The sequence below is a fragment of the Chrysemys picta genome, chromosome 4 (genome assembly GCF_011386835.1).
Source record: "Chrysemys picta bellii isolate R12L10 chromosome 4, ASM1138683v2, whole genome shotgun sequence".
Lineage (NCBI taxonomy): Eukaryota > Metazoa > Chordata > Testudines > Emydidae > Chrysemys > Chrysemys picta.
Window position 1 is genome coordinate 106,018,715 of NC_088794.1, and position 17,433 is coordinate 106,036,147.

The 17,433-nt window shown below is 39.3% G+C and overlaps 1 protein-coding gene across 3 annotated transcripts in view; it reads left to right on the forward strand.

Annotated features, from left to right (window-relative positions):
• SCFD1 (sec1 family domain containing 1) overlaps nt 1-17,433 on the forward strand; it is a 143,999-nt gene that overhangs the window by 95,497 nt on the left and 31,069 nt on the right. For all 3 annotated transcript variants that reach the window (XM_005299158.5, XM_065593255.1, XM_065593256.1), the window contains exons 19-20: nt 2,681-2,756; nt 12,486-12,539. In XM_005299158.5, coding sequence (XP_005299215.1) covers nt 2,681-2,756; nt 12,486-12,539 — 130 coding nt within the window. The remainder of the gene's footprint in view (nt 1-2,680; nt 2,757-12,485; nt 12,540-17,433) is intronic.

Consider the following 17,433-nt stretch of genomic DNA (forward strand, 5'->3'; position numbering starts at 1 on the left):
CACAAGGTACCTGGACATCTCAAAGTCCAGGATGCACATCAGTATCAAGGCCTTTCTTCCATTCATCCATGCTCAGTGTCTTATGTCAGACGTTATGACTGTCTTCTACATCAACAAGTAGAGAGGAGTGAGATCCATCTCCCTGTGTACGGAAGCGGTCAGCTTGTGGAGCTGGTGAGTGAGCAATTGAATCACCTATTAGCAGCCTACCTTCCAGGGAAGCAAAATGTGCTTGCAGGCTCCATCACAGACATTTTGCAGTCAACCATGAGTGGGAGCACCAGGACTCGGTACTGCACAATATTTTCACTCTATGGGGAACCCCAACCAGGGATCTGTTCACCTCTCAGATGAAGAGAAAATGCGTAACATGTAGCTCCAGAAGAGGCCAAGGTCACCATTCCCAGGGTGACGCTCTACTTCTTTCCTGGTCGGACTAGTTTAACTATGCCTTTCCTCCACTACAGCTCCTGCCATGACCGTTACACAAATCTGGCAGCACAAGGCCTGGGTCATCCTGATTGCCCCTACTGGCTCAGACAGTTTTGGTGTCCCGATCTCCCATGTATGGGATCCCGACTACCAGTCATTCTCCCAATGTTTCCCAAGCTCCTGACCCAGTGGAACAGTAGGATCAAGCACCCCAGTCCGCATTCGCTCCACCTCTCAGGGCTTGATATTTGGATGGATGTCATCCTTAGAACGTTCATGCTTCACATCTGTGCGAGACATCCTTTCTGATAGTAGGAAGGAGTGGTTTGAGCATTGGCCTGCTAAACCCAGGGTTGTGAGTTCAATCCTTGAGGGGGCCACTTGGGGATCGGGGGCAAAATCAGTACTTGGTCCTGCTAGTGAAGGCAGGGGGCTGGACTCGAAGACCTTTCAAGGTCCCTTCCAGTTCTAGGAGATAGGATAGGATAACTTGTTACCTTGCTAAATGGAAGCGCTTTTCTTCTTGGAACATCAAAATAGCATTCTCCTAGAAACTGCAGATATTCCTCTCATCTTGGATTATAGCCTCTCTCTGAAGATATCAGTCCTGTACATTAGCTCCTTGCAAGTCCACTTGGCGGCGGTCGGTGCATACCATCCACCTTCTCAGGGCTACTTGATCTTCCCACATCCAGTGACCACCAGATTCTGGAAATGCCTAATCAGAACCTTCCCACCTGTTCAGAAGCCTGCTCCCCAGACTAACCTGAGCCTTGTTCTCTCAGTACTTATAAGGCCCCCCTTTGGATCTTTAGTGTTTTCCTTCATGTCTTTCCTCTCCATGAAGGTCACTTTCCCCATAGCCATTCCCTCAGCTAGAAGGGTTGGCGAGCTTGGATCGGTGATGGCAGATCCTCTTTACACTATATTCCATAAGGATAAGGATTCTTTGCGTCTATACCCCAATTCACCCCCAATGTAGTTTTAGAATTCACCTTAACCAATCGATTCACTTAACTGTGTTCTTCCCAAAACTGCACGCTTCCTCAGAGGAATGAAAACTCCATTCCCTCAATATTTGGTGGGCCTTGGCCTTTTATCTGCAAAGAACAAAACCAATCAGGAAGTCCCTGAGACTATTCATCGCTATAACAGAAAGAATCATGGGGCATGCCACTGCCACTCGTAGAATCTCCAAATGGATCTCTGGCTGCATTCTACTCTGCTATCCGCTGTCCCAGGGGATAAGAGCTCATTTCACAAGAGCACAAGCGACAACTATGGCATCACTTCAGGAGGTGCCTCTCCTTGATATCTGTAAAGCAGTCATGTGGAGCTTTGTTCACATGATTGCAAGACATTATGCCTTGATGCAGGACTCCTCTGCTGATGCCTCCTTTGGGGCAGCAGTCCTCCACTCATTTCCACCATCTAGACACTAAAAATCATGGACTGAATGGAGACACTCGATTTATGGCCGGTCCATGATTTTTAGTGTCTAGCAGACTTGTGAATTTAAGCTCCCATGCTCATTTTTTGAAAGTGTTCGTGCAGATTTCCTTTAAGGATAATGACTAATAGGTCAGATACAGAAAGATCACTTTGTAAAAAATGTTCACCCACAGGGTGAACAGAGAGACTGGATTTATGGCTTATTACAACAATCTGTAACCTACCTCAAACTTATCCTTATCATTGAGTCATATCAGCTGATTATTATTATTATTATTTATTGTGGCGCCCTTGGACCCAGTCATGGATCAGGGTCTCTTTGTGCCAGATGCTGCTCACATACATAACAAAAAAAAAATCCCTGCTCTGAAGAGCTTACAGTCTAAGACAAGATACAACAGACTGGGGGAGCAAAAGGTAACAATGAGACCAAACCAAACAGCATGAAAAACAGTGGTCACAGCATACTGGCTGTCTAACTATTATCAAGATTTTTGTAGAGCGCTTGGCAGAGGAGAGCTGTAAGAAGGGATTTAAAGAAGTGGCTTTGGGAATGTGGCTATGGAGTAGCATCTGAGAAAACGCAAAGTTAATATTAAAAACTACTGTTTTTGTTCAGTCTGCCAACAAAAAAAAAGTTAATATAATGGTTTAGGGCACGGTTTTACTAGAGCATACCATTTTGTTTAATGGAGAGCAGGTTAAAATTCTAAAACGTCTGCAGACTTGTAACAGACAACTCTGAAGGCAAAGATGCTCAAATTCATACACTGTGTTGTCTGTTTTTGTTTTTCAGTCTGTTTTCACGTGTTATGAATACAGGCTCACAGTTTGTGATGGAAGGAGTGAAGAATTTGGTATTGAAACAACAAGTGAGTTTAAGAATGGAAAACAACAAATGATATTTTTAAACTTCTTTGATGGCACATTTCAAACAAACATTTTGCCATAGTTTATCCATGTAATACATTTTATTAAAATGAATGGTGCTAAAGATGCAACAAAATTAAGCATAACAGACCTTCTCTAAGATTCTATATACATATAGTATAAATACATTTGTTTTTTATATTTGGATTGTAGCTTTTAATTTGTAAACAAATTATTTTTCACTGTTAAGAAGCTTATTGTCCATGAATAATATCCTAAATTATCCCCATGAGGCCCTATGCTCAAGGGGCATTTGCTCCCAAAAAGTGTAATAAATGTCTTAGGTCCACCCTCTGCAAACTAATTTCAACACCATGAAAGGAGTAAATATGCATCTTTAGGTATTTTTTAATAAATACCCATACCCTGCATAAACACAGAATATGTGGATATGTACTGTTTTTTCTTAGATTATCTCATATTTTGTCATCGGCAGTAACCATTCCAAAATTATTGAAAGTCTAATACTATATTGATCCTTCTGTTCAATCACATATCAAGCTCTTCTAATTTAGCTCATCTAAAATATAAAACAACCTCAGCCTTGAAGAACTGTAGCATGGAAAAGAGTAACAAGTCTAATAATAATACCTAGGTCTTATATAGCACTTTTCAACAGTAGATCTCAAGGCACTTTAGAAAGGAGGTCAAATATCATTATCCACATTTTATAGATGAGAAACTGAGTCACTCAGAGATGAAGTGATTTGTCCAAGGTCACCCAACAGACCAGCAGCTGAACTGGAAATAAGTCAGGTTGCCTCAGTGCCAGTCTATTGTGCTATCGACTAGGCCACACTGCCTTCTCTTATAACATTTAGCTTCACTTAAGAAAAATATTTTATGGTATAACTCACTTGTGACTCTGCCAATCATGAGTTGTCTCAAAAATATCATAACTGCTTTATACAGTTTATATGTAAATTCACTCTTGTGGCTGAAGTCTTAAACTCAAGTTATGGTTATCACAAGTTAAAAGTTAACTCCTGGGTGGATTTAGATGGGCTAAATTGTTATAGAAAACATTCATTTGAATTTCCTGAACATTGTATGATGAAAATGTTGCAGTAATACCATTAAAATGATGGGCCATAGAAGAATGAATGGAATAAACAGATTTTAATAAAAATAAATTAGAAATTCAATGTATGTTTTAAATAGCTTTGGTTCTGCAACCTAAGAACTAAATAAAATTAAAAGTTCTTTTTTTCCCCCAAATAGAAGGTCTTGGTAAAGGCTGAACTAGTAGTTGAGTAAAAAGCAAAAAAAATCAATTTGATTTTTATTCTGATCTTGAGTATTTTTTCATACTGTTGCCCTATGATCAGAATACCTTTTGTGCATCAAAAATATCAACTGTCACACAAAACTTTTTAACTGGTTTCCATAGCTTTTATAAGACACTTTGTGAGGCTAATTCTGCAGAAATGTGTTGTGAATAGGTTATGCATTAGATTATACAGTTAGGATCAGTAAGACATAATTAAATATTTATAATTAAGAAAATAATTTAAAAGTGCTGTTTTTACATTGTTTGCCAAAGACCTCTTTAAAACATTTAATTCTTGCAACAATGTCTAATAGTGATATTTTATATGAAACCCACTGTGACTGACTGACTGAGGGAAATTACACATACCTAGCTTTAAAACCTAATAGCTTTGTTGACAACAAGTTGAAACAGAACTTACTGTCTGACTTTTTTGTTTTGGAGATTCATTGCCTGATTGAAAAGCTGTAAAAACGCAGGTTTATAAGGTTTCTGATCTGGCTTTTAACTTTTGTGCCCAGTAGTGTATATATTAAGACTTAACTCTCCTTGGGATAGTCAAATAAGATGCCTTTTTGCCTAATATTTAAGCATGCTGCACGGGGGGGGTTTGTGTTGGGCGTTTGTTTTAATGTTAGCCTTTTTTTTTTTTTTTTTCTTCCCTTGGGCAGCACTCAGGGATTTATATTCTTTTTTGCTCAAACTTTTTTTCAATTTAATTTATATCTAACTTATACCTGGGAATTTCCTTTTCTGATATATATTCTTTCAGCAAGTCATTGTCTAAATTCTCCCTGAGTTTATTGTAAGGCCCTCATCCTGATTACTGCAACCACTTCTCCCTTACAACCACATCACTACCCTCCAGTCTACCCAAACAAGGTTGCTAAGATGGTCTTCCTTGTCTATCACTTGGACAACATTCCTTCCCTTTTAGAATTCCACAACTGACTTTCATTCTTCCACCAGATCAAATTCATGCTTCTTGTCCTAACCTTCAAGACATTCTATTCTGTTTAGGTTCTTATATCCTGCTCATCATAATTGTGTCTGCATACCCTTCAATTCTGCCCCATACTTTTCCATTCCTGTTTTTGTATTATGCTTCCTTCTCATATCCCAACTTCCTGCTCCATCAGTGATGCCAGCTCTGTCTGCACCTCCCACAAACATCCATATACCCTTTTTGCCTGGGAAGTTTCATGATATAATTTATACAGCTGCTTACCATATACTCTTTTAAATCCCTCATTTCTGCTGTGATGTCCAGTTATAGCTAGGCAGGTGATAAGCTGTGACTGTCCCTCTTCCTTTTCCTGCTCCCTTACTCCTACTAACTTCCCCATTCTTGCCATTCACTCCACCTCCACTTCCAATTTAAAAAATTGAAAAGTAAAATAAAAACAACAAAACATAACTAACGAAGCTATGCCAATTCATCAACATACACGTGTGTTTTGGGTGTTCTATATTGAAGGCCCACCAGGGCAGGCATGATCTCTTATTTGTGTCCAGAGAGTTTCCAATGCAGTGGGGATTGGACATTACCATAATATAAACGTTTACTAATAATTATCACCGTCACCCTTGAACTAACCTGTAAAGCTACTGTCCTTTCTTCCCTCAGTTCTCTACTCAAGACCTATTTCTGCCACAACACATACAAGAAATCTGCCACTTGGAATGACTAGGACCAGGGGCAATTGGTGAAAGTTGATATTTAAATAATTCTAAAACAAAAAAAAGTAAAATAAAAAATGTGTGTGGGTTTTTAATCTCTAGCTGCTATCACCATAGATTGTGTATATTTGCCTCCCTTTCTCCCAAGATTAATATGCTACTTGTCTTCTTAGATTGCAAGTTCTTCAGAGCAGGCCGTCATGTCTATCTTCGTTTGCACTGTGCCTGGCACTTGAGTTTGACCACAGCTTCTGGATGCTACTGGATTATAAATAAAATATTAAATAATAACAAGAAGCCCACTTTTACTTATGGTGTGCAAGATAAGATTATGGGCTCTGTAAACCTGCTAAAAAGTAAAATACAAAATTTAACTCATCAGTACTATTCATTGGTGAAAAATTAGCTTCATCACAAACAATTTAAGCACAACAAATGTAAATGTAATCAAATGTAAACGTGAGTTTATAAGATTACCTCACTTAACAGTTACAGTTAACTTTGCAGGCTGGCTAGTGTCATAAGCAGGAATTTAATTACAACTTTAGTGTTAACATCTTTAGTGCCAGTTAAATAATATTCAGCTAAAATAACAAACAAATTCACATAAGCTGCATAATATTATTAAGATTAATGTAAGGAAAGTGAATAAGTCTTTTCTTCTCAGACTTCTTTTATAGTGGGTACTTATACAAATTAATACTTCTGTTATGTTTCTAATTCATGAAAAACAAAGGATAATAGAAAATATGAATAATATCCATTCCTGTCATAACTGAATAAGACGTACAAATGTTACCAATCATTTGACTTTTCTAGATGTGTGCTTTTAAAACATAAATAAAATTATATGGTAATAGTTAATTTAACGTTTTGCTTGTCCCTGTCATCATTCATATCCATTTTAAAAAGAAGTCACTTTTACTGAAGTTATATTAGCATAGTTAGGTTATTTTCTATTGGTTTAACCATTTTTTTTTCTTTTTAATTTTAATACTTCAAAACAAAAGTGTCTGAAGAACTAGAAAACAATAATACTTTTGTAAATGCTAACCAGTAGCATTCTATTTCATGGCAATATTGTATATCTTTGCCCCATTAAGGAATTTGAAATTTTTTCCATGTACATTTCAACTTGCTGATTAGTAGTCAATTTTACATTTTTGGTACTAGTTTTATATTTATCTCAAATTTAACTTCAAATATTTTACCTGAATCTCATAATGATGCATATATAATAAAAACAAACCAGGGTTAAAATTAAGAAAATGAGAAAAGGTTATACAAATAGAGAGGAACAGAAAGATTTGGTAAGGTGCTAAAAGCAAAACAAAAACAACAAAAAACTCAAAAAATCAGTGGCAGTGTTCCAGATATCAAGACCCCTGTTCTAACCATTTTATATTTCTTTTATCCCAAACATAGGTGCTGGAACAATTTTTATAGTGGGGGTACTGATAGCCATTGAAAAAAACTGTAAACCCTGTATATGATGGAAACCACTTGAAGCCTAGTTCCAGCACCTATGATCCCAAACGTTTCCCTCAGAGTTTGAGGAACTTGAGTGTTGTCAAACCATCTTATTTAAGTTGCATCAGAATCAAACATGTTCATGTGAGTTATGCAGAATATATCTCCTCACAGAGAGACTACATCCTAAACCTCAATTTTAAGTCTTTTGCCTCTTTGTTTTATATCAGTATCATTATCAATCCATTCCAACTCTGTTGGCTCTTTTTCTTTCTCCCTCAAACATTTTTCTACCTTTCCTTCCTCATTCTAGTGGGGAAGCTATCCAGCTATTTATATGGCCCCCTTCATAGTTTTAATCATAGAATCATAGGACTGGAGAGGTCATCTAGTCCAGTCTCCTGCACTTATGGCAGTACTAAGTATTATCTAGACCAGTGTTTCCCAAACTTGGGACGCCACTTGTTTAGGGAAAGACCCTGGCGGGCCGGGACGGTTTGTTTACCTGCCGCGTCTGCAGGTCCAGCCAATCGTGGCTCCCACTGGCCGCGGTTCGCTGCTCCAGGCCAATGGGAGCTGCTGGAAGCGGCGCGGGCTGAGGGACGTACTGGCCACCGCTTCCAGCAGCTCCCATTGGCCTGGAGCAGCGAACCGCGGCCAGTGGGAGCCGCGATCGGCCGGACCTGCGGACACTGCAGATAAACAAACTGGCCCAGCCCACCAGGGGCTTTCCCTAAACAAGCGGCGTCCCAAGTTTGGGAAACACTGATCTAGACCACCCCTGACAGGTGTTTGTTTAACCTGTTCTTAAAAATCTCCAATAATGGAGATTCCACAATCTCCCTAGGCAATCTATTCCAGTGCTTAACCACCCTGACAGGAAGTTTTTCCTAATATCCAACCTAAACCTCCTTGCTGCTGTTTAAATCCTTGCTTCTTGACCTATCCTCAGAGGTTAAGAACCATTTTTCTCCCTCCTCCTTGTAACAGCTTTTTATGTACTTGAAAACTGTTACGTTCCCTCTCAATCTTCTCTTTTCCAGACTAAACAAACCCAGTTTTTTCAATATTCCCTCATAGGTCATGTTTTCTAGACCTTTAATAATTTTTGTTGCTCTTATCTGGATTTTCTCCAATTTGTCCACATCTTTCCTGAAATGTGGCACCCAGAACTGGATACAATACTTCAACTGAGGCCTAATTAGCACGGAGTAGAGCAGAACAATTACTTCTCATGTCCTGCTTACAACACTCCTGCTAATACATCCCAGAATGCTGTTTGGGTTTTTTTTCAACAGTGTTACACTGTTGACTCTCATTTAGGATGTTGTCCACTATGATTCCCAGATCCCTTTCCGCAGTACTCCTTCCTAGGCAGTCATTTCCCATATTGTATGTGTGCAACTGATTGTTCCTTCCTAAATGGAATACTTTGCATTTGTCTTTATTGAATTTCATCCTATTTACTTCAGACCATTTCTCCAGTTTGTCCAGATCATTTTGAATTGTAATCCTATCCTCCAAAGCACTTGCCACCACTCCCAGCTTGGTATCGTCCGCAGACTTTATAAGTATACTTTCTATGCCATTATCTAAATCATTGATGAAGATGTTGAACAGAACTGGCCCGAGAACTGATCCCTGCGGGATCCCACTCATTATGCCCTTGAACCACTACTCTCTAGGAATGGTTTTCCAACCAGTTATGCACCTACCCTATAGTAGCTCCATCTAGGTTGCATTTCCCTAGTTTGTTTATGAGAAGGTCATGTGAGACAGTATCAAAAGCTTTACTAAAGCCAAGATATACCACGTCTACCGCTTCCCCCTTAACCACAAGGATTGTTACCTGTCAAAGAAAGCTATCAGGTTGGTTTGACATGATTTATTCTTGACAAATCCATGCTTACTGTTACTTATCTTATTATCTTCTAGATGTTTGCAAATTGATTGCTTAATTATTTTCTCCATTATCTTTCTGGGTACAGAAGTTGACTGGTCTGTAATTCCCCAAGTTGTCCTTATTTCCCTTTTTATAGATTGGCACTATATTTGCCCTTTTTCAGTCTTCTGGGATTTCTCCCGTCTTCCATGACATTTCAAAGATAATCACTAATAGCTCAGATATCTCCTCGGTCAGCTCCTTGAGTATTCTAGGATGCATTTCATCAGGCACTGGTGACTTGAAAAATCTAATTTGTCTAAGTAATTTTTAACTTGTTCTTTCTCTATTTTAACCTCTGATCCTACCTCATTTTCGCTGCTATTTACTATGTTACACATCCAATCACCACCAGCCTTCTTGGTGAAAACCGAAACAAAGAAGTCGTTAAGTGCCTAATGTATTTATCCTCACAACTTCCCTGTGAGTTAGGGAAGTGCTATTATCCCCATTTTCTGGATGAGGAAGTGAGGCACAGAGAAGCTAAGTGACAGCATCACACAGGAGTCTCTAGTGGAGCAGGGAATTGAATCCAGGTTTTCAAAATCCTAAGCTAGTACCCTAACCACTGGACTGTCCTTCCTTCCTCTCTGACCTTCCTTCTCTCAGCAGATCTCTAAAGGGAATTATTGCCTCTCTTCCAGCATATCATCTTTGGATGCATTTACTTTAGTTTTTCACCCTTTGACGGTACAAGGCTACAATTTTTGTGCTTGTTTTACCATATTCCTAGCCTTAGATTACCATGTTTTAATCTTGGTTTGGCTTTATGTTGTTGTTCAATTATAGAGCAAGCATCTAGCATCTCCAGATTTCCCATCTCCTACTTAAAATCTTACCACTTTGTTCATATCTTTTTCATGCCTTCAGATCGGTGGTTCTCCAAATTTTGAGGTTCATGACCAAAAATGGCTTAAAACAATCTGGAAAGGACTTTGTTGCTATCTTTAACCTTGAGACTCACTGTTTTCCTGATGCTATAACATTGTAGTGGGAATGCTCTCAAACTGCATTCTATTTAGTTTAAAGAAAAAATCTTTTGTCCTGTGTTTCTAGCTCCTTGTCACTTGCTCCTGGCCTTCTCATTGCCTCTTCTATTTCATTTGTTATGCCTCAGTTTTATGGATTAGTGAGCAGAATACAGATGAGGCAATCAAAATTGTATGATGAAGTGCAGAACCATGTGGTACATTTTATATGGCACATGTATATTGCCACCTGTATGTGGTGTGTTTATGGCAAATTTAGCAATACAGAAAGTAAGTACAGCTAAAATTTGAATTATAAGGCATCTTTAATATCGAATGGATAAAGATCAAAGATTTCACTGAGAATCCCATCCTACATTGTTGAATTGGCTTTTAATTTGGGTATATTATACTGTAATAATGATTAAAAAAGAAAACTCTCTGGCTTTCACCAAGAGCTTTACACTTGATACGGTAAAGACAATGAAGCAGTTTAGAGTAATGGTAAAAAGTTCAGTAGATTGCTTTTTTTATAAATGAGTTAGATAAAAAAGATTAATATTTGAATAAACACACACAGCTCATTATGTATTTCAATATCAGTGCAATAGAATTAGGACCAAAGATAATGGTCTGTCAAGAGAATTTGGAGGATCTTATTTTGCAGGATGAGATTTAAATCCTTTTTTAGCTAATCCCAGGCAAGTAGAATTAAAGCTACTCAGTTGAGTTTCTGCTCCAGGCTTATATTTGTGTTGGCCATTAGAAAAGAACTTTGTAAATACACTTGGATATCAGATCCTTCAGCTGGCTGAACACATTTCCTGAAATTCAACTAGTTTGGCCTACAGGAGAAGCTCAACAGCAGCACAAATTACATAAAAGTGTTAACCATTTATTGTATCGTCATTGTCTTCACTTGCTTGTTATATTTTCTGCCAGTGTTGCAAATGTACATGGAACTTCTGTTTGCTCTTTATACGGAGAACATCTGTGGCATGAATGATGAAAGAACCTGATATTAACAAATAAATGTCTTTCACAAACTTGATAGTATATTTTGTTAACTTTTTAAATTCCTAACAGAAGATGTTGGCCTTTTCCTTGTCCCATGGCTATCCTATCCCCCACTCTTGTACTCCTTTCGGCACCTATGGACATTGGGAACTCCAGGGAGAAGCAGACCCGGGGCACCAACAGGGTGGGAGGACTGGATGCAGGCTTTTGGTGCTTCCTGGGGCAACAGAGATGTAGAATGAGGGTAGGGTCTGGGCTCCCAGAACTGCCTGGCCCCTAGTAGGTATGGTGCTTTTCAACCTGACCACCTATCTGGGTAAGAGCTTGGGGCTGTGTACTGGGTAATGTGTGGGGAAGAGTGAGAGGCATCAGGAGGGGAATATGTGTGGAGCTGGGTGCAGTGGGGAGAACACAGTTCTGGTTGCAGAGGCAGCATGAGAGAGTTCAGGCCTGGGTATGGAGAAGTGGTGGGGGAGAGCTCAGGGCTGGGTGCAGGTGCAGTAGAGGGAGAGCTCTGGGCCCCCTCCTCAGGAAAATTCTGGTTGCACCAGATTGGAGGCGGTTGTTGCCATCCTCGACCCTCATATCAGTCTTTAGGGACTGTTACAAGCCAAAATAATCTAGGACTGCCCTAAACTGTGCAGTGGATAGAACATGTCCTAGGATCCAGACGTTGCAAATGGCTCCTTTGTGGCTCCTGTCTCAGCTTACTGAGTGCAGCTAAGGATTCAGCCACAATCTTTGGAAAAAAAGAATTGCTGTATATCTAGAGAAGCAAACTGCGGATTTTTGAAACAAATCAAGTTTTTAAAGCATGTCCTTGCCTGCTTAAAAACTGCTAAATAAGACCAAGCTCACTAGGCCTGTGGTATGGCAAACAATTTCAAGAATGTGAAAGAAAGGGAAGGAGCATGTTTCTCAAATGTAGTCTGCTCTAGGAGGTGCACTGTGTTCTTCTGTGGAGATTTTACTCTAGTTCTTCATTGTTTCAGTTTATTTTATCTAAAATAAGTCATTTATACTGCAAGTATATGGTTACTCTTTAAAAAGCAATTTTACCTGCCCCTTTTAAAAAATCATTGGTATTTATTTGAGTTACTTTAAAATTTCTGGACCTATTAACTATTCTATACATAAAATAACCTAGAACAGTTACTTTTCCCTACAGAACATTACAGTAAAGCAGCTCAAAGTAAGAGATTTGAGTGTGCTGTAAATTACAAAATTCAACATTCCGTATAATATAGTTGGGTTGCAGAACAGCTTCTGCATATTTCTTAGTAAACATTTTTGCAACTCACTAGTTTCAAATTCTCTTTCACAGAATCTACCAGTCACACGTATCCTAGACAACCTTATGGAGATGAAGTCAAATCCTGTGAGTATAATTCTATTCATTTTAGGCACAGAGAAATGGAAAACCAGATCTTTTCAATTGTGATACACTTAATATTGCTGCCACACAGTGTAGTTAATGTAGTAGCAATTAATTCTGGTCTCCCTGTATTTTGATTTAAACTATAACAACTTTCACAGTTATTGTATTGTGTATATATAGGAGTCGGGAGTCAAAAATAATTAGATCACATTACTAGCTTGTGATGTATTTAAAGATTGTATTACAATGCATCTTCACAAGGGAGCCAAATTAAGGTTTCACAGGTAACTTTAATTCTGGCATTTGCTAACATTTGAGTGCTTGATTTTTGCAACCTTAATGTTCTTTAACATAGTTTTTTGCATGTAATAGTATAACAAACTTTTTCCACTCATAGATCTAACTGTAACCATATCTTCAAATTTGGCAACTCCAGATTTCTGTTATGTTGGTAGCACAGGTGTCTGGATGCTGGGGCTAAAGCATCCCCAAATACACACACCATTACAGGGAAAAGGAAGATGCAGGGGCCAGCTGGACGGGAGGAGGGGAGAGACAACGTTTTAACAAGGTGTAAGAGAAAAGCCAAAGTGCCAGATGGTTCACCACCTAACTCCCTTCATCCTTGAAAGAGAGAGTATATTCCTGTGGTTCTATTTCATTCCTTTCCTCTGATGGGGATTGAAATTCTTGACCTTTCCAAGTCCAAGAACAGTTTGCAGGTTAGGACTGCCTCTTTCCTGTTGGAATCTAGTCCAGGCCACCACAGCTTCCTGCCACCAGCAACCCCTTTCTTGATTGGCAGTGGGGATAATTGGAGAGTTTGGGGAAAAGAAGGCATGATGATGCAATAGACTGGAGGGAAAGGTCGCTAGAAGGAAGGAGGGGAAAAGTAAAAGTAAAGATGGAGTGGTTAGAGAGAAGTAGAGAGAGATTCTGAGAGACACTGAGTTAAAGAAACCAAGGCTAACAGTCAAACAAAAATGAAAGGAAGAAAGGGAAGGAGAAAAACATCGAACACATTCTGTACTGGAAAAAAATTAGAACAAACCCATATAGGACAATGTTCAAAGGGCAATGCAAGATTTGCCTCTTTGCCTTGCTCTAACTAGAATGACTCTCGCTGGAGGAAGTATTTGCTTAAAAAATTCCATCTGGAATCTGCCATTATTGTATGTAACTAACTTGTGATAGTGTTGTGTGATTCAACTTCTAGGTTTTGTCAGCATGAGTTTGACAGAGCCCCATATTACTCACAAATGCTAATTGAACTTCTGTACCACATCATTCTACAGTAACTCCTCATTTAACGTTGTAGTTATGTTCCTGAAAAATGCGACTTTAAGCTAAACAATGTTAGGCGAATCCAATTTCCCCATAAGAATTAATGTAAATGGGGGGGTTAGGTTCCAGGGAAATTTTTTTCTCGAGATTAAAGACTACATTATATAAATACACACGCGCACACACTCACTCTCTCTCTCTCTCTCTCTCTCTCTAAGTTTTAAACAAACAATTTAATACTGGTATACAGCAATGATGATTGTGAAGCTTGGTTGAGGTGGTGAAGTCAGAGGGTGGGATATTTCCCAGGGAATGCCTTACTGCTAAATGATGAACTAGCAATTGGCTGAACCCTCAGGGCTTAACTCGTTGTTGTTGTAGCCTCACACTCTACAAGGCAGCACGAATGGAGGGAGGGAAGACAGCATGGCATACAGAGACACACCCGTGTGTGTGAGAGAGAGAGATGCGCATTGCTCCTTTAAGTACGCTGACCCTACTCTAAGTACACTGCCTTTTTAAGTAGATCAACAAGCTGAGACAGCAGCTGCTGCCAGGAAGCTCCCTCTGTCCTGAGCCCTGTTGTGTTCCTCCTGCTCTATGGAAATGGGGTAAGTGGGGTGCAGGGGGGAGAGGGACACCCTGACATTAGCCCCTCCCACCCCCCGCACAGCAAGCAGGAGGCTCCGGGGAGCAGCTCCAAGGCAGAGGGCAGAAGCAGCACATGGCAGTAGGGGGAGGGACAGCTGAACTGCCGGCAATTGATAGACTGCTGGGCAGCTGTTGCACAGGGAACTTAGGGGAACGGGGAGCTGATAGGGGGGCTGCCGGACCACACTGGTTCCAAGCCCCCACCAGCTAGCTGCAACAGGCTGCTCTTCCTGCAAGCAGTGGACAAAGCAGGCAGCTGCCAAACAACGTTATAAGGGAGCATTGCACAACTTTAAATGAGCATGTTGTCTAACTGATCAGCAACAGAACAGCAAAACAATGTTAACCGGGACGACTTTAAGTGAAGCGTTACTGTATTCTATATATAGACATGTTTTTACAGGCAACTACTTTAGGAAATTTTAGTGTTTTCAAAAATTATTTGTATATCTTCTACTTTTTCTCTGCCTATAATCCAGGTGGGATTTTATACAGAAAAAGAGCAATATACAGATATACAAATGTAATATCTCACAAAAAACATTGTTCAAGCTCATGAGATGAGGGGGATTTCCTTACCTGTGATAGACTTTATCTCCTCTGGATGTTGCTAAATCATCCTATCTAAGGATCATCTGAGCAAATTTTTGTAAATTGAATGCACCAGATTCCCCAGACAACGGTGTGCTTTAAAAAATACAATGTAGAATATTGCTACACCCTTTGCAGGAACTTTATCCCCCTCTACTAGTTAGTTGATGCTTTTTGGGATGCTCAGAACTGGGCCACTTGCACCCACCATTTAGGGTGACCAGATGACCCAATTTTATAAGGACAGTCCTGATTTTGGGGGCTTTTTCTTATATAGGCACCTGTTACCTCCCACCCTGTCCCAATTTTTTACACTTGCTATCTGGTCACCCTACCACAATTCCATCTCCACCTCTTGCACAGAGGGGTGAGCTGGGCAAACCCAGGAAAACAACAACATTTTCCTTTTCTGCAGCCCTTCCCCACACCTAAATATCAATTATGTGGGAATGTGCAGGGAAATAACTAAAACAAGTGCCAAGAAATAATTGAACATACAAACTAGCCTATTGTAAATATAATTGACTGTTAAATCACAAACAATAAAAACAAATTCTCTGGATAAACACAGTCAATGAATGAAGCCAAAAAAGGAGGCTGTGTGTCAGGAAAGGTATAGGTGACCTTGTAGTAACTTCTAAAGGCAAGATGCTGCATAGAATATTTCTATAATATACCAGTAGGTGTCACTCAGAGCATTAAAGTGGAGAGCCTAAATTAAGAAAGAAGGCTCACAGACAAGTGAGTGAAAATGGAAATTTTGAATAAATATTCAGCTTCCTCAGTCTACAAGTTTAAGAACTGGTCTGGAAAAGATCACATTTCATATACTTTATTTTTGCTGGTTTAGTATTCTCACATTGTACTGTCATGGAGAATAGCCAAGATCACTTAGATAATTTCAGGGTATAGTTTGACCTTCTCACTAGGTCATATTAAGACATCAGGATTATTGATTCAATCCCTACTATTATAGTGGAGATTTACAACATAAGCTGCTGTCATGTTGAAGACTAGGGTTCAGAGCCAAAATCAGGAATCCCATTGTCCAAGCCAATGGAGACCAGGCAAGCCCCAAAGAGCAACCCTTTTAACCTCTATGTGAAAGGCTGCCACTAGTTTGCTGAACAAGTACTCCCTTTGGGCTGATTAAAAGAGAAGCATGAAGTAGCCTTTGGGGGATTTCATGTATTTGGGCTTGCAATATGAGCAGCAATTGTAGAAAAGTAAAACTGTATCTGTAAGGAAAAATGAATGACACATGGAATGACACTAGTGTGGCCTTTGTTCATGTTCTAATGTATAGGGTCCTTCCCATCCCCAAAACAGGCAAAAATAGCCACTTGTCCTACTGGCAAAAGATAAGACACAGAAAAGAAAGCTAAAAAGCTGATTTTTTTCCACAGAACTTGAGGAAATCTCCATTTAATAGATTGGACTCTTACCTGCTAGGTCCTGTAGTAGATGTGTGAAACGCATATAGATATAAATGTCTGATTAACCCATAAATCTTAGTGCGGAGTAGTTACTTTCGTCATTTAGGGATGACTTCCTTAAATGTTTGCAAGTTAATTCAGTGTTATAAAGTTTGTTAAGATATTCATCTTAAGAAAAGATAATATGGTTATAACATGTTATACTGTCAAAGAGAAGGAAGTTTTCAGCCATTAACCTCCCCACCCCCTACTATTATAGTATTACAAAGTATTATAATCCCTTTAGGAAATGACTTGAGATTTAACAAGTGGTACTGCATGTGAGTTGTCCTCTTATGTCTCATAAGTAATCCATGGATGTATGACTTTAGGACAAAGTAATCATAAAATATATTTTTCCCTCACGAGACAATACAGGTTGAACCTCTCTAGTCCGGCACCCTCGGGAACTGACCGGTGCCGAACCAGAGAATTTGCTGAACCACGGGAGGTCAATATTGTAGCAAGCGGGTCTCTTTTTATTTTTATCTCGCCGAGGCGAATAAATGAAACACGCTTGCAACGCCGCCTAGCCAAGGCTTACCGTCTCTCTTCATAACAAAGTGTTAGTGTTGTTATACAATTTTACTGTATTGGCACAAGGAAATAAATAAAGCGTAAAAAACATAAAATAATATGAAAAAGAAATAGATGATAATACAGGTAAATCTATAATTTACTCACCTAAAATGATGCCTGAATTCCGCTTCCAAAGTGATGTGACAAGAACTGCTAACTCAAATTACATTTGAGTTACATCCGGGGTTTCTGCTGTAGGTGTATATCCGGGGTAGATGAAGTGGAGGCAACAGGATTTTTGACTGTAGAGTGCTGCTAACCGCTCCTCTTCACTACCTTTATCTAATCTTCCAGCTTGGCTTGTCTCATGTATT